The sequence below is a fragment of the Condylostylus longicornis genome, unplaced genomic scaffold (assembly GCF_029603195.1).
Source record: "Condylostylus longicornis isolate FDR11 unplaced genomic scaffold, ASM2960319v2 ptg000074l, whole genome shotgun sequence".
In the NCBI taxonomy this organism is placed as follows: Eukaryota; Metazoa; Arthropoda; class Insecta; order Diptera; family Dolichopodidae; genus Condylostylus; species Condylostylus longicornis.
Genome location: NW_026578042.1, coordinates 547,889 through 575,552, shown reverse-complemented (window position 1 = coordinate 575,552; position 27,664 = coordinate 547,889). Strand labels below are relative to the sequence as shown.

Here is a 27,664-nt window from a genome sequence, read left to right as displayed (position 1 = left end):
TGGGTATTTTCGAACTCATCTAAATAAAATGGGAAAATTGAGGATACCTCAATTATAGGCTTTGTCGTGAATTAGTATTCGAGTGGAGTATATGAGAAGCGAAAGAGTAAGATTTGGAAGGAGAACGATGGTCCATAGTCACACTCATTATATAGATTATTGTGAACGTAATATCACTGAACGAGGATATATAGAATTTCATAACGAAATATATAAAGGCAAAGTTATACAGCGGCTGGAAATTAAAATATTAAGACGATCCAAAGACAAAATTTGCAAATGATAAATAAGTCAGCACGGTATACAACCTGATGTAATGTGAACTTCAATATTTAATTGATTAATAAATTTTAACATTTAAATCAACACTTACCTCAAAGAATATTTAAAATTTGAATGCGTTGTATTTGAATTGAATAAGTTGTTCCTTTCCAAATTCGTATATTAGCTTTGTTTCACTTTAAGGAAATAAAATTTTTAAATTTGATGTCCTTTTGTGCAAAATATTTCAAGAATATATTTATATGCCTGTTGTCCTTTTCGGAATTAAATTTTCCTTTTATTTTTCGGAATTAATTTTGACCTTTTTATATTATGAGTGTAATATTAAATTCGGTTTTTCTTTTATTGTATGTGTATTGGTAAAGAAAGCAAGATACTAAAACTTAAATCGAATTTTTTTTTATAAAAAGTTGAGGAATTTTTAAAAATTGAAAAAATTTCTATACAAAGTTTGTATTGCAGTCTTACTTATTCAAATGAGATCTGTTTTTAATTTGGTGATTTTTTTTTTATCTAAATGTACATATATAATTGTGTATATATGTATAAATTGGAGTTGTATATAAATACGTTGAAGCTGATTTTACTCTTTTGGCACAATAAGGCACTATCAAAAATAAAAATTTTAATTATTTTTTTTTTTTATTTTTATGTTGAGTGATGAGAATGATTGTCAACAAAGTTATTGTTATTTAATTGATTTTTATAATATTATTAATTATTTTTATTATTCTTATATGTTTTAATTATCGACAGTTTTGATTTTCCAATACGAAATGTGATGTCACTTATTGTCACTCTTGATTTTAAGTGAATAGATTTCTGTACAAATGTGTGGATTATTGAATACGCCTGAAAAGAATAAGAAATGAATAAGATATTAGAGAGTTTTTAACGGTAATTATATAAAAAAAAATAAAAAATTAGATTTTTAAAAATTAAAAAAAAGAAAAACGAAACAAATTGAAAAATGTTTTTGATTTATTGGCAGATGCCAATAATAATATCAAACTAATCATTGTTAAGCGCAGTCGAGGTATTGTTCTTTCAACAACCGAGTTACAATGCAAAACGACGCACAAGCGGTCACTAGACAAAGACGGCTATGCGTATGCTGAAACACTTTAGAGATTGGCCTGCCTTGGAGTAACCGGGGCAATACTTTCGACTACTGTCGTATAGTGAGGGAAGCTCGACTAACTCTTCTCTCTCTCTTGTGAATTTCTCTCTGGTAAAAGACTTTCAGCGACTTTCGGAATAACCATGTCGGATTACTTTCTACTGCGGTACAGTTTCAACCATGTCTATTTCCATTTCAACGGAAGTTGGATCGGGGCAGCTCAGTACTTTCGTCTAGATAGGGGCATATTTGCGAGCGTTGACTCATATTGTACCGAATTTCAAGCCGAAATACATGCAATACAGATCTGCCTAAGAGTCAACTTAGGAAGGGGTTATAAAAATCATAAAATTTATGCGTTCTGGTAGAGCAGGGTGGCGCGGTTGACAGACCAAGTTGGTCTGGAGCTGCCTCACTGCATTTGTGAAATTGGCATCGGTAAACATCGAAATCGAGTTACGCTTATTTGGGTGCCCGGTCACAGTCGACATGCGAGCAACAGGGTTGCCAATGAGCTGGCACTTAAGAAATTAGGAGCTAACTACGTGCAGAGATCGTCTTTCTTTTGGCTGCCTTCTTCTGCCATTTGTACTAGGCTTGCCTGCCCGCTTAGGACTGGTACTGACAAAGCAACTAACTAGCAATTGTAATATTATTGCAGTAGTAATGTCTCTATATTACAATAATATTAATATAAAATTTTTCCTTGTTAACAAACATATTAAAAATTAGGCTGAAATAATATTAATTTTATGCATATAAAATTTACCTCATAAATTGTTTTTTCTTTTTTTACAAAAATTATTTTTCTCGCTTTTATTATATATGGTGACATGTTCAACATGTTAAAATTAAAATTAATTTATTAAGATCGAATAATGATATAAAATGAATCAATTTTATGATAAATATATAGAATAACACAAATAATCAATAAATTCAGTGGAAAAGCTTATAGACATGTCTGAATATTATTAACTACCGTAAATTTAAATTAATTTTTAAAAAAATATTGAAATTATGCGAAGCAACAAAAAAAAAAATTATACATTTACTTACAATTAATTATTTTTTTTTTTTGCTTTTGCATAAAATAACGCACTATTTTTCTTTCAAATTACACTCATAAATCGTGTTTTATAATGAAGTCAAACGGGCAAAAGGCGTGAAAAAAAGCAATGTCAAAATAATAGGGTAAGTATAATGCAAATATTAGTATACGTACACTTACATTTATTTACTATTAAATTAAGTATTAATATTGTATAACAATATTTTAGAATTTAATATAATAACAAAATTTCTTGAAAAAAAATGTAGGAAAAAATTTTATTTAAAATTTTCTGTTATTATATTGAAATGTCAATAATTTATAACATATTTAATTCAAAGTCAGTGATATTATCATACTTATATCTTGACAAGTGGTAACATAAGCATGTTATTTAATAACTTTATTTTACACTATGTACAATTAAAGTATAATATTTTATACCTAAAGCATACATAAATTGTATTCAATTTATTTAATCAAAAAAATTTGGTACACTTTTTCTACCCCAACTAGAGTTGTCCTAAGCAATTGAAGTTGTACGTACTTCGTAATACTTCGTAATTAACGCTTAATAAATTTTGTGTTAGCAATTATTGACTTTCAATGTAGTTGCAACATAAGCTTTTGTATATGGAATAGGATATTGTGATTACTTCAAAATTCTCAATAGCATACCTCCATATGTTGGAGAAAATCAAATAAATATTTTTTAGTGAGGAGTTGGTCAATCAACATGTCAGTCTGTCTATCAGGTGATTTTTATGTATGATCCAACTAGCTTTTCTGCTGTATTGTTTTCTGAGCAAATGATGAATTCATCAATTTTATAGACTAGATAAGGCCCCAGAAGCTGGACCTCTATCAGTAATATGTTTTAAATTTTCGATTATATTTTACCGACTAAAGAACAAATTTCATTAAATATTTTTAATTTCAGTTATGGTGTCAAGTTTTTTTGTCGAAATCAGATTAGAAAGCCAAAAATATCACAATGGGGCCGTTTTCTCAATTTTCTATCGGTGAGTTTACTTGAATTTATTTTAATTTTTTTTATTCACTAATATTTTAAAAACAGAAAAGTAGTGAAAAATAAAACTTATTGAAATGTCTGCAGAGGGTCATTTCAAAAGCCCACCCTGTTTTAAAGCAATTTATTAAACTTTCTAATTTAAAATTTAAGGCTAGTAAGCTTTTGCTTTTATTTTGTATAAAAAAATATGTGTATAATATTTAAAGGATTTATGATTAATAAGGGATTAACGTAAGTATTCATGATATTGGTTGCTTTCTATAATTAAGGCGTGTTTTTAAATTGTTATCTTATACATTAATTATGATTAATTTTTATCTCATTTAATTTTTAATTTCATAAGGTGATTTTCGTAAATACATTTTACTGTAATAAAAATGTTTATTTTAATTTTTAATTCATTAATAAATTTTTTTAATGTTTTTATATTTCATGAATTATGGATCTCCCAAAATGGAGATCTAACGTCAATTTGATTTATTCAGTAACACAGTTTAAATTATTGAATAATTCAATGTAATGTTTGATTTATATTTTGGCAGACGTTCAAAATTACAAAAATAGTATTCGCTAGTGCTATAAAATTGTCGGAGTAAAATTTCACCGGATTCACACGACAAACTTCAAGCTGTGGCATCACAGAAATTTTGGCTTCTTATTTCTCCGAAACTGAAAGCTTTTTAAAATTTATATAAAAAACAATCGCTGAACAATTTTTTTATTAGCCATCGTAGTTCGTTATTTAAATTTTTTTGTTTCCCTCCTAGAAGTATGCAATAGTCATTTATTGCAAAATTATCATAATTTTGTTATTATGTTGTGAATAATTTAAGCACAAGAAGGCCATTGTTTTAAAGAAAATTATTTTCATTATGGTTTAAAGGAAATGTGCTTCTTTACAAAGAGTATTGTTATCATTCCTTGCGTTTAGATCAATTATGACTTAACGTAGATCTATTATTTCAATTTGATCACTAATTATTTCTTTATGAAAAGAATGTGTAGACAAATTTTTTAAATATTTTTAATGGAAAAAGTTCAGCATATAATAATTAAGAAAAATTTTTTAATCCGTATTGTATAACAGATTTATTTACTATATAAAACCAAACCTTTAATTTTATATTAATTATGAATATAATTACATAAATATTAAAATCAATTGAATTATCTGTTATACATATATATCAAAGTAATGAATATGGTGATTATTTCTTTAAATTAAATTTAATAATAATATTCAATTCCTGAACTAAATATATTGTCTATATCGTTTTTGAAACGTATAAATTTTTGCATATATTTTTAATTAATTTTTTATAACAATTTCATATTATTTAATTTTCTGTTTTTAATATTAAATAGTATGTATATATAAAAATATTATGTATTAATATTCCTGGCACGATTTTTACGATATACATACATACTTATAATATACGAGAAAATTTTAATTAGCTGCGATAATTTTTTTTTGTTTTTGTTTTTAATAATTAATTAATTTATAAGCCATGAACTTTGATTTTACAATTTTAAATGAATGACGGGTAAGGTTAAAATTTATGTCCATCAAGAATCGCGCGTCTATATACTCTTTGTCTACTGTTTAACGTAATATGCATATAGTATTTAAATTAAATTTGTTTTTTCTTAATTATAGCGTTTTAAGAATGTACACATATATACAAGTATACTTAATTTTAATTTTCATGTTTTTAATTATGAGACATTTGGATTTTTATGATGTATCATCAATTTCATCAATATACATACACAAAAAAACATAAATAATATTGTATTTTATGAAAGATATTGTATTTGAAAATGAGGCAACTAAAAAAATAACAGTTACCAAAAATGTTTTCCTGAAATATTGGAAAATAAATGCAAAAGTAAGGTAGTGGCTGATTAATATTTAATTCGGATTCGATAAAAGGAGCAGCAGTTTTAACAACTGTTTTGATATAAATTCGAAATTTAATCTTGATATTCTAGAATTCCTAGAGTTACTGAAGTACAATTTCCAAAGTCGTTTAATAGCTCAAATTTCACCCGAAAATTAAGTAATTTGTCTACTTAAAAACAGACATAGTAGTATGAGTTTTAGCTGCAACGTAATTCATTTAAAACATTCATTGGATATCATGATCAAAATATTGACATGCTCAACTACATATAACGAAATCTTTTATATTGAATGAAAAGAACTACCAAATTTATTGTAACCACCCTATACTATATCTAAATCTTTGTTTTCTTAGTTATATAATTTAAATATGTATGTGACAATCTATAAACATCAATATATGTAATTCAATATTATATGTACCTTATAAAGTATGCATGACAAAATTGTTAATATTAAGGTTGTTAATTCATTGACCCATCAAGGGTTTTCGATTTTTGTGAATCTATATTAAACACTTCCAAATTATTATACTGTTTTAGGTATAAAACCCATAATTTGAAAATAACAATTATATACCTGCAAGTGTATAACAAAATTGGCTACTTATTTATTATTGATTGTATTATATTTTAACACTTCAATCCTACACAACTACAACCTTATTATTGACATTGAATTGATTCTTAATACAATATATACTTCCGTGTTATCATATTTAATGCGATAATCACACAAAATGAAACAAAACAAACATAATAAATTTTTATATACCTGCCATACAAATTTCAAATAAATAAATATTAAAACAAAATACAAAAAGAAAAAATAAAACCCCTCAACTTAAAACTCGTTATGTGTAAAGGGTTCTAAGGCCAAAGACAAATTTTTATTAATTTAACATTGAAATTTTGAAGTTTATTTTAAGTGCAAATTTAAATTTTGTGTGTAGTAAAAATCTTACACAGCATTTTTGTTATTTCATTTTTACTATATGTACTTCTAACGGCAATGATAATGACAATGGCAACAGTTATACATATATATACATAAGTGCTTGTATTTCACTATGTACACATATTTATGTATTCTGTATGCATGTATAAATATTTTATAGTTACATTATAATATTTGAGTTTGTATGTTTGTCTTTTGTAAATTTTGTTTTTGATATTTTCAACAAACAAAACGCTTTAAGACGTTCAAAACACGTTCAAATCAGCGAAATCGTGGCATTTTTAATCTTGTTATATATATATATATATTTATAAATATACACTAACAATATGTAATAATTTTTGGAATACACACATATATTATGTTATAATTCAATTATAGAATTGTTATTGAATTTCGATTGGAGTGTTTTTACTACATTATTGAAATTTTTTGTTACATACGTATACCCCTGCATTATGAATTTTCACTCAAACCTCTTACATTATAATATGAAGATTAGTGTTGAAGCATTCGTTTCAAAATCCTTAATGTGTCAAAATTTTCCTAATCAGTAGTCGGTCTACTTTTTTTAAAGATGTCTATTTTTGTAACGATCGTTATCTAATGATATTTAAATAATTTTAAATTAATAATTATAATGAACTCATTGTGAAATGAAAAGAGATCAACGTTTCATTTTTGATTAAACAAAAATTCGAAATTAAAAAAATAAAACTTAACGGCAACACTAATTTTTATATTTAAACAAAATATGTGTAAATGGTATGTATGTGTGATTATTAAGTAAATTTAAATTTATTTTAGCTTTTTTTTACAGCTTTTACGAATATAATATTCTAGTATTGTATTTTATTGTATGTTTCATGTATGCATGTATGTAGATTTGTATATAGAACATAATGAATTGTGTAAATTTGTTATCAGACGCAACACTACATTTTTATTTGTTAATGAAGGTCGCGCGTTTTTTGCTTTTGTTTTGCTTTCGTTTTTTTTTTTTTTTGTTGTTATATTACAATGGCAATTGATTACACAAATATTACAAAAAGTACTTAAAAGGTTAGGGTTACAACTAATTCAAACTACAGGAATAAAATAAATTTATAAGTTATTCTAAATAAAAACAAAAATAAAAAATAAAATAAATAATAGAATATTAGCGCTGTTTAATAAATCGCGCTAAGATTCTTTTCTATATTATATTTGAAATCTCAATAATTTTTTATTTTGTAATAGAAAATAGTTTAAAAAATTTCCAAATTTTGAACTCTTTATGTTTAGGAAACAAAGACTAATATTTAAATAATTTTGCTCAATAGCTAGTTATACAAAATTTTCTTCAATTCCTCTGATTAATGCCTACGAATATTTAATTTCTTTATATAAGTGTGCAGGTGGACCTGTAAAAAATCTTTATTTATCAAATCTGCACAGGGCTGCATTAATGAAAAATGCCATATAATATTCTCCGGACACCATTTTGAATGGTTTTTGTACATTCTTTTTTTAGTCATTGAACAAAAATATTTGGTATAAAATAACTGTTGCAGTATTTTATTTTTCTCAATATCTGCTAGACTAAGTGCTATAAATTATTAAAGAAAGCTGCAATTTTACATTACCTATAAGAAATGAACGTTTTTTAAAAATCAAAAAGTAAAATTCAAAATATTTTCAACTTTAAAGTCATATATAATTCTGAAATTTGAATGTAGATATTCATGAAATCAAACTTTTGGTTTTAGGTTTCCAAATTATATTTAAGAACGCCGCTAATTGGCACAGACACGGAGTTATACTTAAAATTTCAAAAAGTAGAAAAATTAGTCAAGATTAACGTAAATACTTAAAGTCTCTGTAATTCGTAACATATTGAGCTGTGAACAGTGTCTTCATACAAAAATTTTATCTATTCTATATACAATGGGTCTATATGTTGGTATAAAATAGTGCACTTACGAGATACGATACATATTATATTCAATATTAATAAATTCAATTTTATATTTGTGATATTTTTCCAGTGAATTTCTTAATTATCTAACAACAAAATAATGTAAAGATAATTTCATGAAATTGCATTAAACAAAATATACCCCCACAATACCTACAATAATAAACCATTGCTCACTGCAGAATTAAAAAAAAAAATCACATATAATATATTTAATACATAATTATTCATATTTAAGTATGAACATAAATTTTCATATATTAAATTTTTCTTTTAATTTGAAATTTAAAATACGAATTAAATATTCTTATAAATGTGATTTATTTCATCACAATAATTGTATATATTTAATTTTAATTGCATTTTTATAATAATTATTAATATCTATATATATATACGTACATATAGTTTAGAATCAAAATGCATTATTGTATAAAGACATGTTCGATCAAACAAAATATAACAGCATGTTTACACAGCTACTATTGTAAATGACTCTTAAGTCATTTATTTATATTATAATATTTGACATTTAGCTAAAATCTAATCATTTTATATTAAACATTTTAATTTAATTTTTAATAATATATTATTAAAATTGTAAAAATGTGATTTAAATAGTAAATGAAAGAATTAAAATCGTGTAAGTTCAACATAAATTATCATACAAATGGTGATAATACATCAAACGCAATTATTGCAATAATTAATATTTTTCTTTTCCATATTTAAATAATATTATTAAATTGAAATTATTTTAAGTAAAATCATGAATGTAATCGTAAAAATATTATTGTAGTATTATTTAAGTAAGAATGTTTAAGCTTTATTGCATTATTCGATAAGTAGAAGTAATTACAATTGTAATGAATGTGATTAACTATTTACAATAATTAAGTTATTAAAATTATAACTGTATTATTAAATTTATGAAACAAAGATAACATATTTTGAAATTATCAACAACTCCGATAATATTTTAACCGCATATACTTCATGAATTACGTACAAAACTCTTGCGGTTCTAGATCAAAATTGTAAGATAAGGTTTAGTTGAATAATGAACAAACGGTAATTTTTTCAAACTAAACATTTTGTACCAATGATTTACTAATAATAATACAGAATGCAAAAATTTCTAACTAATAGTCTCTTAAAACATGTTAAAAAGAAAAAAATAAGCAGTATGTCCATATAATGCGGTCAGCAATGTTGCCCTATGCTGAGTTGAACATGCAAATACACTGGGTTTATCAGCAAGATAATGACTCAAAAAATACGAGTAAATTAGCGAAAAAGTGGTTTTCTGAAAACCGGGTTACAGTAATGAGCTGGCTCAGTCTCCTGATCTGAACATTATAGAAAATTTTTGAGTAAACGTGAAGGAGTTAGTAGCTGAAGAAAAACCAAAAAATGTCAACGAATTGTGGTGCGTAGTTCAATCAGCATGGAATTTCAGCATAGATGCAGAGGTGGTGTTGATCTGTAATTGCCAACAAGGTTTACTGGACCATGTATTGATATTTCATCATCATTTAGAGTTACAGCTCAGTGTGTACTTTAGCCTTTTTCACAATATTTCTCCAGACGATCCTTTGCACAATGTTGCCAGTTTTCTGTACCAATTTTTCTGTTGTCATCCTCAATATTGTCTTTCCACCTTACTCTCGGTTTGACTCTAGCTCGGCTATATAATGGTTTCACGTTAAATATTTTAATTTGCGCTCGATTTTCATTTATACGTATTAGATGATCTGCTCATCTTAATCTTTGTGCTTTTACAAATCTTACGATATGTTCGTTTTTCATTATATTATTTAATTCTTCATTTGTTCTTCTTTAGTATTCGGCCATCATTTAGTTTTTTTGCATCAAATATATATAAGTTATTTTTGTCTTTTACAGTAAGTGTCCAACCATCCATAGGTTACAATTTGTCGTACAATGGTCCTATGTATTGTAAGTTTCGTTTGTCTTGTAAGTAATTTCGATTGTAATAATTAATTATTTGTAAAGTAACTTCTATGTATTGATATTTATTGTTTAAAAAATAATTATAATTTTTGGTTTAGTAAAGGTAAAATGTTAAATAAAATATTAAAGGAATTAGAATTAGGTACGTCAAAATTTCAGCAAATTTTATTAAAATTTCTGTAGCACGGGATTTTACTTATTTTTGACCATCTACCCGATGGCCATTCACTTGTTGCTGAATCACCCTGTAAATGTCATATGAGACATTTCTATTATTTCAAAGGAGTAATAATTTATAATTTATCCCATTATTTCATCAAACACAATGTGATATATAAAACTTATAATGTGAACGCATATGAGCCTTTAATAAGTTTTTTTTACTAAAATTCATGTATAATTTAAAATAATTTTTATTAGATTAAATCGAAAAATATTCAATTTAATACGCGCACCTTAAAAATTTCAATAATATAAATTTTGTTTGTTTTACAATTTTTTTTATACACAATATTTTAATTATTCGAAAATAACGCTACATTTAATAACAAAAATTAGTAATCCTTAATAGGAAATAAATGATAATGACAAAATTATAATGATATTTATATTTCTATATGATTTTTAGACTTAACATATTGTTCCAGTCTTATTCAAAATTAAAAAGACAAAAAGAATGCACTACCACGCAAAGCAATACTCCTGCCATCTCCCAAAATGATTTTACATCTTAACTCAATAATACCTTAAATAAGTAGCTTAATAATTATTTTATATTTCTTATAACATTTCCAATTAATTTATATAATCATAATAATGCATTATTGCTTATGTTAATCATTATAAGCATTGTCATACCATACACATGAAATGTTAAAATAAAATCATGCATGACATTAGTATATATATATTTAATAACACATTTAATTTGACATAATTTCTATACGTTAAACTCTTTATTATGAAAATTGTTGCTACTGTAATTATTTAAATTTGGCATTAAATGTCATATTATTTTAAAATAAAGCCGTGGGAGCTTAAATTACTATTCTAAATTATAATTTTATTACAAATAATTATTAATATAATTTTAGTTTTACTTACTTATTTAATTTTATTAACAGTTAATGCAATCAGAATGTAAATTGAAAATATTTTGTTGCAGAAAAATAAAATCAATAATCAATATTATGCCAGTACAAAACACACTAAGTGGCGCAAGGGTAAGGAGCCTATTTAATAAAATCAAATAAAATACTTTAAGACTATTTATATTTAACAGGTAAATATTGTGTATTGGATCAAGACGACAAGCCATAGATCTGTGGAATTACTAGTTTGGAGGGTAATAATGAACAGTATATTCTGCCTAAAAAACAACTTCTGTCTTCCTTTTTTCTATCATCTTTTTCACAGTTATGGGGACTTGCACAGTCATAGCAAAAATTTAATTTTATACAGCTATATTTTGCCAAATTTCTGAGACTGCAAGAAATTGATGGTAACAGTTTTCCTATCAATCACCCTATGAATTTGCACATAATGCCAACACTTCTTTTAAATTTGATTCTAATTCTATTGATATGCCATAGTAGGACATTATTAAGATATCAAGAGAGATCAATGCTTTTTTATTCTAAAATTTCAAAAATTCACCAAACACTTCTAATATTTATGAAAATTTTATATGGAATTGTAAATTTCTCTAACTGGAAATGCATCAGTGCATTCACCACTTTCGCTTTAAAAACTTTTATTTTTTGATTATTAACCCTTTTTTTCCCCCTTATTTTACTTTTCACTCTAATGCTTCTTGAAAAAGTTCTGGAATTTTTTTTCGAACGATAAATTTTAACTTACATTTACGCAACATATACAATTTCTGTTATACACATAAATTCTACATTTATATATACAACTTTTATATTTTGATTTACATTTGCTTTTATTAACCTACATATATATCTATATATTTTTTAATTATAAAAATATATCCTAGAATTATGCAACTGAGTAAGAAATATTTAAATCTTTATTCAAATATTTTATTTTCTTCATACCGTATACACCATTACGTGTAAAGAAAATTGTTTATATACGCCTATAAAATATAATACGTTATCCTTTTTCTTATCGCTTGTTTTTGTACACTTAACTATAACAAATGTGTATAACATTATGTGTATATAAATATTCACATCTACGAGTACAGCTTTATTATTATGTTATACATAGCATCTACATGATGCGTCTGACTGTATCCTTCTCTAGAAGTTTTATGGTGTACAACATAATGTGTGTATGCATACTTGTTTTTCAAGTACTTTAAAGTTCTTTAGTGATTTAAGTATTATATAACAAGAATTGTTACAATGTACTATTAAGAAGTTCTATAATATTCCATTAATATTATATGATTTTATGTTTATAATTAATGAAATTTTCAAATAAAAGCTATAAAATATTAAAATGAAAAATTTTATATTATCCTTTTAAGAAACATAGTGTTCGGATTATAACAATTAAAAATATACAATTAAAAATTATTTTAATTTTTAATAAATTACCGATAATTTCTTTATAGGATTTTAAGCAATTTTAAATAAATTTTAAATTATATTGAAATATCGGCATTGAACTCAGCTACAAGTGGTATAATTAATAACTAGCGCCACAATTTTCGTAACAAATAACCGTTTAAAAGGAATAATCATTTGTATTCATAACCATTTATGGAAAATATTAATCGAATTATATTCTTTTCAATATCTACAATAATTAATTTCCTTATTTAATGACCACTGTCCAAATAGAATTTCAATATTAAATCACGAAACTATGAAATATGTGGAACAAAATCATGGCAAATATCACAAGCTTAAATTCTTTTAACATAATAGGAAAATAATCGATTTTTATAAATAAGTGTTATACAAAATATATCCATTATATATGTATAAATAGAATAATAATTTTTATCTGCATTAATTATTTTAAATTAGAAAATTAAATAAACAATTATTTATGACATTAGTTACACCTTTAAATTATTATTTTGTATATTGACAATTAAGATTTTATTAATTTGTTCACTTAAATATTAATATTTGTGATGAAAATTAAATATTATTTATTATAAACACATATACACATTTAATATATAATTTTGAAAAAAAATTAATAACATTAATCATTAATTATCACAGTATAATGTAATAATTATCAATTTGTATATTAATGGGTTATGATTTTATGCACATATTTCTTTATTGCGTGTGAAAATTCTCTTAAGAAAATTAATTGAAAAGAATTTAAAGAAAAATGTTATAATATGATAATTGAATATTAGATAATATAATATTTTAAATACAAAGTGCATGTTTATTAAATTATTATACGAGATAAGCTAATAAAATATGTACTAATGTATGTAAGATTATTGTTATATTTTAATTCATAATTTAAACGGTTATCATCACAGTAATTGATTATAAATTTATATCTTGTATATACTCGTACCGATATCAAAATAAAAGACCAAAGGAAATAATGTCTATTAAATTGATTAAACTATTATTCTCGTAAAAGGTTCAGGAATATTATTATAGCCATACTGGCAAAAGCTATAGTATCGGCTTTTAATAAGTATATAAGATTTATAATAGCAATTCTAATAAAATACAAAATTAAGTCGCGGTTGCACACTTCCACTTTTAAAAACAAAAACATAACGAAGTGTTCATAAATGAAATTGTTTCGATATTATTTCCTTTGAATTTATTACACCCTGCAATTTCACTTGTTTTATAAATTATTTGCCTATAAATTTTAAACACATATTTTCCATTTAAATTTTCTTATATTATTATTTTTTTTCGTAATATTTATTATTAATTTAATAAAGCTGTTTATATTTTATTTTATTTTTTTTTAATTTTTTTGTTTATTGTGGTTAATTAATAATTGAAATAATTTATTTATTAAATATTCATTTTTATATACATGTAACGAATATATAACATTCTTTTAACATTTTAACATTTTAAGTGTTAAATATTTAAACTAACCATATAATTTTTCTATTATTTATGTTAATGTATACATAGGTACATATGATATTTTAATAAAATATATAAAAGTACAAGTTATTGTATTCGGAAAGAGAATTTCCGTAAATAATCGTGTCTAGGAAAAATTTTGTGAATTTAGTATTGAAATTGTGAATTTTTTGTATATAAATCTATTCAAATTTTTAAGGACTATTTTTTTTTTCTCCTTTGTTCACTCCTTTGGGGAGCATAGGGCTTCCACATAGCCTCTCCATCTCACTCGGTTGCGGGCCAGATGTTTTAGTTTTGCCCAGGTCTTGCCGCTTTCGATGATTTCTTTGTCTATTGTTCGACGCCAAGTCATTTTCGGCCTTCCAACTTTACGTTTCCCTTGTGGATTCCACTCTAATGCTTGGTGCGATATCGCAGCCTGTGGTCTTCTTAGCGTGTGCCCCAACCAGCGCCATTTCCTTCTTCTTATCTGTAGCAATGCGGACTCTTCACCTGCGAGCTTCCACAGCTCAGCATTTGATATTCTTCTTGGCCAGAAGATTCCGCATATTTTTCTGATGAACTTATTAATGAATACCTGAACACTATTAATGCTGAACTGATTTGCGTGCCAGGTTTCACTCCCATACAACAGTATCGGCTTTATACAAGTTGCGAACAGCCTTAATTTGGTTTTTCTGCTCAGCCCACACGATCTCCACGCAGTCCACATTCTTCTCTCAAGATGTCATTTTCTGTACCCCCTTGAGTAGTAATTATACTACCGAGGTAATTGAATTTATTTACATCTTCTATTGGTGAGTTATCTTGAATTGGCCCGAGTTCCGGCTATTTATTTTTTAAGGACTATTTACTATTTTAAAAATTTCAAAAACATTGCTGGTTTATTCTTAAAAATTCAGATTAGCTATACATATAATTACCATTTTTGGAATTTTTTAAATAATTGCCTAAAAATATGTAAAATTATTTAATTTAGGTATGGTACATTATAAGCCGGATTTCGAATAATTTATTAATAAATCAATTATGTGGCGTTATTTTTCAATTAATAATAATATTAAAATTATAAAATTAGTAAATAATAAAAAAAATATTTCAATTTATAGTCCTATATTATAAGAAAATGTTAAGTGTAATGAGTCTGTACTGTTAAGTGTCTTATAAATGCAAAAATAACACAATACTAAAAGTGAGAAATTTCTAGAATTTGTGAATATCATTTAGCTAGGTTCTGTTCACATCAAATTTTTTAAAACGTAAAATATAAGCCGATAATTGATTGTCAACAAAAAATTAATATCTACTATTATTATTCATTTTCATCAAAAATATAACAAAAAATATTTTCGAAATTTATTAATTTTAATTTTTTATATTTCTTGAATTTTAATAAATCAAATTAAAACTAATTAGAATCCAGACTAATTCTTGGCTGTTTTGTTCCAAAATTGAGAGACAAAAATAAATTAAAATTTAATTAACATTTTCGAAAAAACTGTATAAAAATGATTTCAATTATTTTTCGAAATTGAGTTGCTAATAAAATTAATTTAATAATGAAAACAAAACAATTTTCAATTCCAGATTTTTTAAGAGAATTTATAGAATATTTTTGGGAAATAACAATTGATTATTGACTGGATTGTTCTAGTAAAAAAAAAAAAAAATTACAGCTTTGAAAACAATACACTAGAGTGCTTAATGTAAGTGTATGCAATTTGTACGTTTAAAATTTTCCATTTGATTGCATTCGATTGCAAATTTAAAAATTTTAAATGAATTTCCATATTAATGCGAGTATCATTTCAAGTTGTATGGTATATGAACTACATTACTTTAATATTTCTGATTAATTTCGAAAATAATTTATTAAAAGTTATTTAATATATTTTAAATATGTAACATATTTTTAATTCATAATGATTTTATTCAAAATAAATTAATTGATAACCATCACGTTCTAATTGAATATTTTTTTCATATTCTTTTCCTTCAATTTTATTCTAATTATGCGTTTCAACAATACCATTAACAGTTTTTTTTTTATTTTTTTTTCTAGAGAAAAAAAAATTCTAAAAATTTAATTTATTTTCATTTTATCTTGTTAATTAATTTAATATTCTTATGACAAATATTTTAATTAATTTATTATTACACATATTATATGAGTAAATTCAGATGAACATTATAAATATCATGTAATTTAATACACAATTTTTTATTAAAACAAAAAAAAAAAATACTCCATAAATAAATAAAAAAAAAAAATAAACATAAAATAAATATTTAAATTTACCTTAAGCATGCAATATTAGAACACAAAGTTAGAAAAAACAAAATAAAAAAATTTTAATATTCATGTATCGGGGGTGTTGTCACAAATTCAAAAGTGTTGTCAATGTCAGACTCTTGCAGTAAAATATTTTTTTGTTTTGTTTTTATTTTACATTTTTCTTATCTTTTGCTCTTTTTGTAATAAATAAAACAAAATATTAATCTTGTTATAATAAAATGAAAAAAAAAATGTAGTAATGTAGTTGGTCTTGTGAATTCTTAGACATATTTTGCACAACATACAATTTAATAATAATTATTGTCTGGTCAGAAACAATTTTATATGCAAATAATTTGTAAAATTGAACTTCTGACAAGACTACCATATTGTTTTTTTTTATTAAGGTTTGATTGAAAACCGTTTTGCATAGAAATGTCATAATGACATATTTGACATATTTGACGTTTTTACAATTCAAGCTGTCATTTAGATTTTTTTAAAATAATTGTCTGGGTATTATGACTACAAAATATACATTGTGATTGATGTAACAATAAACAATGTTTCCAAAAATCCAAATTTTTCAGATTGATTTTCATGTTGATTAGATCTTATCACTCTATTTTTACAATAATCAAGTTAATTTTGCTTGCTAGACGGTTGTTATAAACGATATAGAATTTCTTACATAGATTTTCTATCGAAAAAAATTGCAAATAGAAAATAATAATATAAAATATAGAGTATAATTAATTTATTTAAACCGTTAAATACGAGTTTTACCGTTTGACATTCTGATGTCACTTAGATAAAAAAAGATATAGAAAATATAAAAAACTATACAATCATTATCTATTTGCACATATTATGTTTGTACTTTAATAGGAATTTATTAGAAATGTTTCATTATAATATGGTTTTGATTGAATTTATACATATTTTATGTAAAAAAAAGTGAAAATTTTAATTTTGCATATTTTTTTCATTTTGCTCTTGTTCAAGGATTAACCTGATTGTACTTATGTAAACACTCATAGATCATTTTATGCTAATATAATTACGAAAGGTTGTGACATGTTTTATTGTTGATTAATGTAAAAAAAATATTTCGATATTTTACAGAAGATAAAATTCTTAGCTGAAAAATAATTAATTTTAATTTTAAATATAAATTTACAGTAATATTATCTGTAATTTAATATTGTTGTAGAGTGAAAGTATATACGCAGACGCACACTTTAGTAATTTCATTTATGTTAAAATAAAAAATTGAGAAATTTATGCTGTTTACTACAGTAATGATTTACTTTCTTTTTACCAAAAGAGCCTTAAGGTAAACAGCTTCCAATCTTTAATTTTGTATGTTAAAAGGTAAGTGGAAATTAACATTGAAGAGCTTAAGATATATTCTTTGTTTTTTTCAGGAAATGTACGACAGATACCGATAGACAATGTAATCTAATTTTGACACACCATCCAGTCAATGACAAGTGAAGAAACCTTGGTTCTAACACTTTTATGGAATGCTTATTATTATAGATCACAAGAACTATAAAAGCTCAATCGGAAAACGAAATATTAATTTATGAAATTAGAACTGAGGCGTCATCCATCATTGTGCGGTTTTTGACATGATGCTGCTTTTGGAAACTTTTGGTATTTAATTTGTGAAATAAGAGTGTTTATTTCCGCTTTTCAACTGTTGCTCTTAATATCTCTAATGGAAGTGAGTCTGAAAATGTTGAAAAAAATTGTTTCTTTCAATGTACTCCAAATATGCGAAATTCACAATAGCATTAAAATTTTTTAATCCAAAACGAAGAAGAATGAAAATTGTAATTTGCAATTTTTCTAAAATTTTTTAAGAAGGCGAAAATTTTGAATTATTTTAGAAATAATTTTTATTATAGCTTTATTTTTAATTTTAAATTCTAATTTTAAAAATATTCTTCATAAATATTTTTATTACACTTTTAGAATCTAGAATATCATAGGATGATTCAGAAATATTATATACGTATAAGTCTGTAACACACACAGTTATTAGAAAAGCTAAAAAACAAAAGTAGAAAAATGTAAAAACAAAAGAAGAACAAACATCTTATCTAAATGAAAAAACATTGAAATTTTATGATCAATTGTTACAATAGTATGCGGGTATTGTAAGTCTATTGTAAATATAGAATTGAAAATAGAGCTGTGAATTACGCTTTAAGTGATTGTAAATAATGATAAAAATGTTAAATAATTATTTATGTCGCATGATTTATAATTTCAAATTACGTATGTAAGTATATTGTCTTTACATTGTGTTGATTTCACATGCAATTTTTATTGTCAATCTAATATATTGGGATTATATAGAAAATATAAGGCATATAAAGGTATGATTCCTAGTGATCACAAAAAAACGCTTAAAATCGCTCTATCTCTTCTAGTTTAGCCAGAAAACGCGTTTAAAGTTTTGCAAAAGATTTTTTTAAATATCTCCAAAAATATTTTTGCTACAGCCTATTATCTTATATTGGCAGCATCTGTGGATTCCCAGTGATCACAAAAAACGCTTAAAATCGCTCTATCTCTTCTAGTTTATCTAGAAAACGCGTTTAAAGTGTTGCAAAAGATTTTTTTATATATCTCCAAAAATATTTTTGCTACAGCCTATTATCTTATATTGGCAGCATCTGTGGATTCCCAGTGATCACAAAAAACGCTTAAAATCGCTCTATCTCTTCTAGTTTATCTAGAAAACGCGTTTAAAGTGTTGCAAAAGATTTTTTTAAATATCTCCAAAAATATTTTTGCTACAGCCTATTATGATATATTGGCAGAATTTGTGGATTCCCAGTGAATATTTTGATTCAAATTCCAAATTTAAGTTCACTATAATTTTCAACTAAATGAAGAGAGTTGAAACAATTTAAACTATATTTGACAGTCATCAAAATAACGCGTGAACAAAATTGAAAAATGAATAAAATTTAAGAATGTCAAACCATGTTTTGAAACAATTGTTAACTCTTGTACGGAGCAACAGTAAAAGTGTAATGATAAATTCCAACATTTTTTCACTGCATAATATAAAAAATTGTGTTTTACTTCTACTGCAATAACATTGGAACATTCAAAAATTAACTTGTCAAACGCGATTTCTCTGCGTATACTAAATTCCGCCAAGAGCTTAGTATGATTTTAAGCAAAATATCGTCGATATTGTTGACGAATAACTAAAATAATTTCCTGCACTTTCTTTTCGAGTAAATAAAAACATTTATTTAATTTGATGATGAAATCAAACGTCTAAATTTTCTAAAAACTTTATTTATGCATTAAAAGCACAATAAACACTTGCTGTTTTTTTTTCAATTTTGCGTTAAACAACAAAATGCAAAATCTAACAAAAAAAAATTCAACTTTGAATAACATTTTATAATAAAAAAAAAAATTTATTTTTCAGCCTTGAGAATTGACTTCCTTATTTCGGTGACAAAAGACTCACTCACTTTATCTTATAAAGCTTGAAAAGCAACATTATGCGCACACATTTTATATGTAGTTAGTATAAAGACTAAAATACAAAGAATTATAAAATGTAATGAGAAAAATAATTACAAAAAAGAAACAAAAAAAATTAAGCAGTCGGCTAAAAATTATTGAATAGTGTGTGTTGAGTCATTCTCTTACAATCAGTCAGCTATCATAGTAAGAATTCACAATAAACAAAATATTCTAATAATTTGCTCATATTGTCTACCGTTAACAATTTGTTTGTTTCTTTTTTTTTTTTATAAATGACAGATGAATAGTAAATTTATGTCAGAATATTTTCATCGGGAAATATTTAAAGAAATTTTTGTTTTTCTTTTAATTATTTTGTGCCATATATAAGTAAATAATAGCGATTAAATTATTGGCTAAAAAAGAAAATCATTTTTAACATTATATTTTCATCTCTTTTGTATAAAAGTCAATTCTTAAAAATTGAAATGAAAAAAAAAACCCAGAATAAAATTTTGCAAAATAAAATTTTCAAGGATTTTTATTTAATTAGCAGCATAAACGAATTAAAAATAAATTATACATATATAAAATTGTTTTTATTGTGAAGGAGAAAGAAATTAATTTGATCAAATTAGAAAAACAAAAAAACCAAATGACAAATAATCTAAAAAGCGAATTGATTCGCAATTCACAAAGAAAATTACAATAAAAATTTAAAAGACGCACTCTATATTTCGCTTCAAATTTTATTTAATTTATAATGCAATTAAAATTAATTAAATTTACATAAAATTATAGGCTGACTTTCGACGGGCTCGTTTTAAATTTTCGAATAAATATTTTAAAATTTGAGTACTTTACTTCCAAATTCCCGATAACGATTCATATACTGTGTACGTATATAGCACATTGAACAGACTATTTTTAATTTTACAAATTATACAAATAGAGATTACAATATGGAAATTTTTTAAATATTTTATCAGTTTACATTCGGCTTTATTCTACATATTCTATAGACTTTATATAATATCAACTAAAAACATTTAAAAATTTATTGTAGCATAATCGCAATATGAGCTAGTAATACCAAAATGTCAAATTGTTAATAAAAAATCATCACTTTAATACAAACATATTTACATAATATGCAGATTAAAATAATCCCATCAAGGTATTTTGATATGTCTAGTTAATGACATAATATCACATAAAAATGTCAGATTAAAATTTTTTTTTTCAAATAAATTCTATAGAATGTAAATGATTTGGAAAATTAAAACCTTAATGTGTATTATTTTACTTCTTAAAACATTTAATATAGTTAAAAATAGGTAGAAAATTATATTATATAAATAAAAATTTAAATATAGGTTAGAAATACGTTGGTGGACGGTTTGACAAAAGCTAGACAGGTAAATGTTTAAATTAACATTAAATTTATACAAATAAAAATTATTATTTTAATAGTAATATGGTAATTTTATTTTTTTTTTATAAATTAGTCAGCGTTATATATAAAATTTTTACCGCTATCTAATTGTGTCTGCATATGTACATGTGTATATAGTTCTTGAGTAAATTAAAATATTAAAACTAGGAAAGGTATACTAACTTAACGTTTCCGTTTGCTACACAATTAATATGTTATTCAAATCTTATTTGCAAGTATAGTAATGGGAGTTATCTTGAGTATCAAGTAAATATACTAATTGGGGCTTATTCATCGAATAATATAAAATAAAGTTCGATGAATAAGCCCCAACTGTGACGTCTTATTCGCGATGTCAAAATTGACAACTCTAATATGTTACGTAAGCGCGTAGTTCATTTAGGACATTTGATTTAAAATGAGAACACTTTGACACACAACCAGTACGCGTTACGCATCAATTGAGATGCCTAACAAAATTTAAAGGAAATCGAATCGATTTTCAGAACGTCATATTTTAATAGATATAAAATTCTGGCCCTAGAGTTTTAAAACTAAGTAAAATAAATTATATTAATATATTTGCAAATTGCAGTACTAACACTTTTTGAATACAATTGGAATTGTTAGATAATATTGTTAAAATTACGAAATTTACATGAATGACAAATATACGTCATTTATTTAAGTATAATTATTAATCTTATAATTGCTAATATAAATAAGAATCTGTCTATTGTGTTGTGTCATTTTTTCTTTTTTGTTTACTTAAATAATTATTCTTTTACATTTGTTGTCTGATATTATTTATGATAGATTAAAGCTCAAATTAGACTTATAGACTACCTAATTTACAATTTGTAAATAAAAAATCTGATGTGGTCAGCACATAACCGACCGCATTGTGTATTGTCTAGTTAAATGAAAGTGTTACAGAATATTATAAAAATGTCTGTTAAATACTTCTTTCCAATTTTTAGGACATTAGTAAGCTTATAGTTAACATACTTAGGAAAATGTAAATTTGGCTCTTAGTAGAGTTTCGCTTTGTGCTACCCGAATTCCCTGAAATGCTCGCCAGTTAGTTTCGGTAACAACCAGAACTCAAATATCAAATTTCAAGAAATTCCATCAATTTGTTCTGTGGATATGGTGAAAAATGTAAAATCGGCCCGCAAATCAGTTCTCGAGCCCTGATCTTTCCAAAAAAGTTATATGTTCATTGCTTTCATATGAGGAATTCATATATTAAATTTCAATGAAATCGGTTGATTATTTCTCTTTATATACACAAAAGTGTATGTTTGGCCCGTAGTAAACGTCTAGTTGCCGATGCCTGATCTTTCCAAAAAATCTACATGTTCATTGTTTTAATACGGGGAATTCATATATTAAATTTCAATGAAATCGGTTGATTATTTCTCTTTATATACACAAAAATGTATATTTGGCCCGTAGTAAACACCCAGTTGCTGATGCCTGATTTCTTCCAAAAGTTAGGAATTTTTGCGTACGGTCGAGCAAAGCTTATATATGAAATTTCAAGTAAATCGGTTGAATACTTTCTTCAAAATGATGACAAATGTAAAATCGGCCCGCAAATCCGTTTTCGAGCCCTGATCTTTCCAAAAAATTTATATGTTCATTGTTTTAACACGAGGAGTTCATATATTAAATTTCAATGAAATCGGTTGATTATTTCTCTTTATATACACAAAAATGTATATTTGGCCCGTAGTAAACGTCTAGTTGCCGATGCCTGATTTTTTCCAAAACATACGAATTTTTGCGGACGGTCGAGCTGAGCTTATATATAAAATTTCAAGTAAATCGGTTGAATATTTTCTTCAAAATGTTCAAAAATGTAAAACAGGCCCGCTAAAAAGTGCAGTTCCCGAGGCCTGATATATACCAAAAGTTGATCGATCCGTGCCATGGTGGAAACAAACTTACATATAAAATTTCATCAAAATCGGTTCAGCCGAACTTGAGATACACGCGTGCACACACAGACCGACAGACGGACAGACCGACAGACCGACAGACCGACAGACCGACAGACCGACAGACCGACAGACCGACAGACCGACAGACCGACAGACCGACAGACCGACAGGTTGCTAAAAATAGTTTATTTACACTTCCCTACTATGGAGAAGTACGTTCCCACCGAAAACTCGATATGCAAAATTTGTTGCCATCACATAACCTACCTATTGTTTACACAATACGGTCGGTAAAAATATTATCTGGTCTGCATTTCGAGTTTACAATCAAATTTGTATAACAGTTGTACAACAGGTAATTTTTTGTTTTTTGATTTGAACAGATTTTTTATTTTTTTCTTTTGATTTATTTTCAATTTTCAAAATATTATAAAATATTTGATAATATTTTTAAAATATTTACAGCTGAATGAAGAAAATATTTTTGTATGTATGATTGTTTTTTTTTAAATTTTGTCAAAATATGCATATAAGGAAGTTATAAGTCATAAAAGAAGAAAGAAAACAGCTGTACGAGAAAAAAAAACTAAATGATTTGATTAAAACAGTTTTTGATGATGAAATAACGGAAGAATTAACTTCTTTTTTTGTGTGGAATTCCAAAAATATTACAGTAAAAGTAGAATTTTATTAATAAACAAAAAAAAAAATTTGCATATTTAAAATTCATTTCCCAGATTTTAATTAACACTATTGGTATAGATTTGTTTAACAGATTGTTCACCATTATTAAAAAAGCACATATATTTTTACTCAATCTTAAATTTCTCATTATCTAATATTTTGTAATTTTAATGTGTTTTGGAAATTTTCAAATCTTTTATAAATTGAAAACCGGTTATAACACCTGAAATGATAAACACAAATAAATGAAGCTTAAATATTGTATATTATATGCGTTCCTTTTGAATGTGTTTAACATTTTAAACATTAAATATTCTAATAGTACAATATTAGTAATTGTAATAGTAGTTAAGAGCTACTGCAATAGCTGCGAGAAGATGTTGCGATATGAAAGAAGCCTTTTTAATGCTAAACATGGAAGTAAAAAGAGTAGGTCTTAAGATTAATGAAAATAAAACTAAATTTTTGAAAATGTCCAGAAATGCAAGACGAAGACAACCACAAGATATACTAATACAGGACTATTTATTCCAAGGAGTGGAAAGTTTTAAATATCTCGGTGTTGTTTTATCCAATGATAATAGCATAAAAACATGTATACAGGACCGAATTAAAGCAGGTACCAGGTGTTATTTTGCGAAAAGAAAACTTATAAAATCAAGACTTTTAAAAAGAAATGTTAAGATACAAATATGTATATAAAACTCTAATTCGTCCTGTTGTAACATGCGATACGAAATATGGACATTGAATGCAGCGGAGGAAAACCATCTAAGAATCTTCGAACGAAAAATACTGAGGAAAATATTTGGTGCAATAAGATTAGAAAACGGAGAATATAGACGTAGAAATAAAAACGAAATTAATGATCTTATTAAAAATGAAGACATAATACGTTTTAGTAAATCGCAACGTTTAAGGTGGACAGGACATGTTGCGCGAATGAATGAAAATTTGCCACAATATAGAATTTTACAAAGCAGACCTACATTTAATCGCAACAGAGGAAGGCCAAGAACGTGATGGGAAGACAATGTTAAAAATGACACCATTAAACTTCAAGTCAGAAACTGGAAAACAGAGGCTAAAGATCGAGAAATATGGAGGCAAATAGTAAAGAAGGCCAAAGCTTACCAGGAGCTGTAGAGCCAAAGAAGAAGAAGAAGTTAAGAGCTAGGCATATTCATTCTAGTAAATGATTTTCAATTTTTAAGTGTAAAATGAATGTCAAATCCCTACTACTGCTACTGTGATATTTAGCGTTCAATTATTAAAATATACTCCCAATAATCTGAGAATTGTTTTGAGTGAAACATATTTGTGTTGCTTTCGTGAGGCCTATTTTAGAGTACGCATATCAGATCTGATCTCTTTTTCGTAATATTCATATGAATCGACCTTAACATTACATTGATATGCACAGTCTAAATAATGCGAAGGCGTTTCCTTCGTTTAGCTCTTCGTGATATGGATTGGTCGGATGCCTTCAGATTGCCCCCTTCGCTTCGGGTCCCTTCGTTATCGTGGGGTGGTTTCTGTTAAAGTTTTCATTCATCAACTTATTACAGGTAACTTAGTTACCCCTGTCTTATTGGGTCGAATTTATAACAGAGAGAGTCCCAGTTACATTAGGTCGGTCGAGCTTTTCAATGTTCCGTTTTATAGTACGGACTATGTGATGCATGAGCCAATAACGCATATGCTACTCGAAATTAACTTATATTCGATGGTTCTTTTTACGATGCTTAGGGTCAAATTTACGCATTGACCTTGCTTAATTTATGTGACAATTTATTTCTTTATACTATCAGTTCGGTTTTTGGTTGTTTGGTTTTAATTTATAACATTTTGCATATTATAATTTTAAATTATTACTACTAAAATTATTATTTTTTCCTTCCTCTTTTACTTTCTCTTCCCTTTCCATCTATAAATTATGGCGCCTTAAGTTCTATTTACTGATAGCTACTCTTGTAGGCCAAATGACATTTATTTTGCTATACTAAATGCTTATACTAAGCAATCGTCTGATATACAAAAAAAATATTCCCAATAATTTCTTAACTTTCTGCCCTTTATTTAGATCATAGTGTGTTCGTTAATAGATATACATAAGTGTTATACACAGCAATTAATAATAGTTTTTCATTAAGTATTTTGAAAATAATTATAATAAATAACAAAAACAAATTTTCATTCATTTCAAATGTATACATACATATATACATATTACATTTTCACTTTCCTGTGAAATTTATTTAGAATATTGCACACAATATTTTTTATTTGCATCAGACGCATTACCAGACATTTTAATTTTTCTTCTTATAAATAATTTACTACATACACACAAATACATCTATATATATATATTTAATTAAATGTATTTGAAATATTTATGTGTTTTTCAATTCATGCCAAAACAGATGCATTTTAAGCATATTAAATTCGTTTAATTCAAAAATGTGAAATATATGTATTCTAAATGTTAAATACGTAAATAACGCGCGTATATAATAAAGATTTTCGATATAATAATTGTTGAATATAGTATATAGCGCTCGTAATAGGTCTCAGGAATTTTGACCGAATGAGATATAGTTTAGAATTCTATTAAAGAAAAAAAATTGCAAAATTTTTCATATATATGATTTCATATTATGTGCTTTGAATTACTGGCTAGAGGCCGCTCTAATAACTCGTTATTATTCATATAACCAATGAAACTGGATCTTAATTTATTCCTGTACTTAATAGAATTCTGCAAAACACATAAAATTGCTATGCTCATTTGTTTATTAATTTTGTGAGAATTTTAAAAGGAGATGAAATTTTAAATTTAAGAGACCTCTAATTCTTAGAAAAAACGTCGGACAACGCTTTTTTTTCTTAAAAGTTATAAAAATTGAAATTTGGTTTGAAATTTGAAGCAAAAATATCGCAACGCTATCTATAGCTCATAAAAACCTATTGTCCAGTTTTGCTGTTAAAATAAAACTACGAACCATTAAGAGAACATTTCTTCTTTGCCAGAGCCTCTTATATACACAAAATTATATACATAAAAGTCATCAAATATTATGGTCTCCGTTACATAAAATTTTTGGCATCAATTATAGAAAACAAAAAACTTGTTAAAACTAAAAAATAAAAATGGCTAATAATTAAAATTGAAAAATAGAAAAAATTTCTTTTTTGTTTTTTATAGAATTTTAGAGGAAGTTTGCTTGTAAAATAGGTTAAACATATAATTTACATTAACTATGACTAAATGTCTAAATGTCATAAACATTATAGGAAAATTATCAGTCTAAATTTAGAAGATTACAAATGTGATACTTACGAATTATGAAATGAATCATTTTTAAAAATTTTTAAAACATACCTGAAATGAAAGAAAAAGAAAATTAAATTTTTTTAATAAAATTAATTGATTAAAAAAAATTGGTTTTATGTAAGAAATATTTTAATACTCTATCCAA

At 25.3% G+C, this 27,664-nt stretch overlaps 2 protein-coding genes across 3 annotated transcripts in view; one reads left to right on the top strand and one right to left on the bottom strand.

Moving 5' to 3' along the window:
• LOC129612525 (uncharacterized) overlaps positions 1-25,205 on the top strand; it is a 33,877-nt gene extending 8,672 nt beyond the window's left edge. The window contains exons 6-7 of the mRNA XM_055526179.1: positions 24,531-24,801; positions 24,940-25,205. Coding sequence (XP_055382154.1) covers positions 24,531-24,801; positions 24,940-25,205 — 537 coding nt within the window. The remainder of the gene's footprint in view (positions 1-24,530; positions 24,802-24,939) is intronic.
• Positions 1-27,664, bottom strand: part of LOC129612544 (glycosyltransferase-like protein gnt13) — a 230,932-nt gene that overhangs the window by 104,368 nt on the left and 98,900 nt on the right. For both annotated transcript variants that reach the window (XM_055526204.1, XM_055526205.1), the window contains exon 3: positions 374-1,134. The gene's annotated coding sequence lies outside the window, so the exon portion shown is untranslated. The remainder of the gene's footprint in view (positions 1-373; positions 1,135-27,664) is intronic.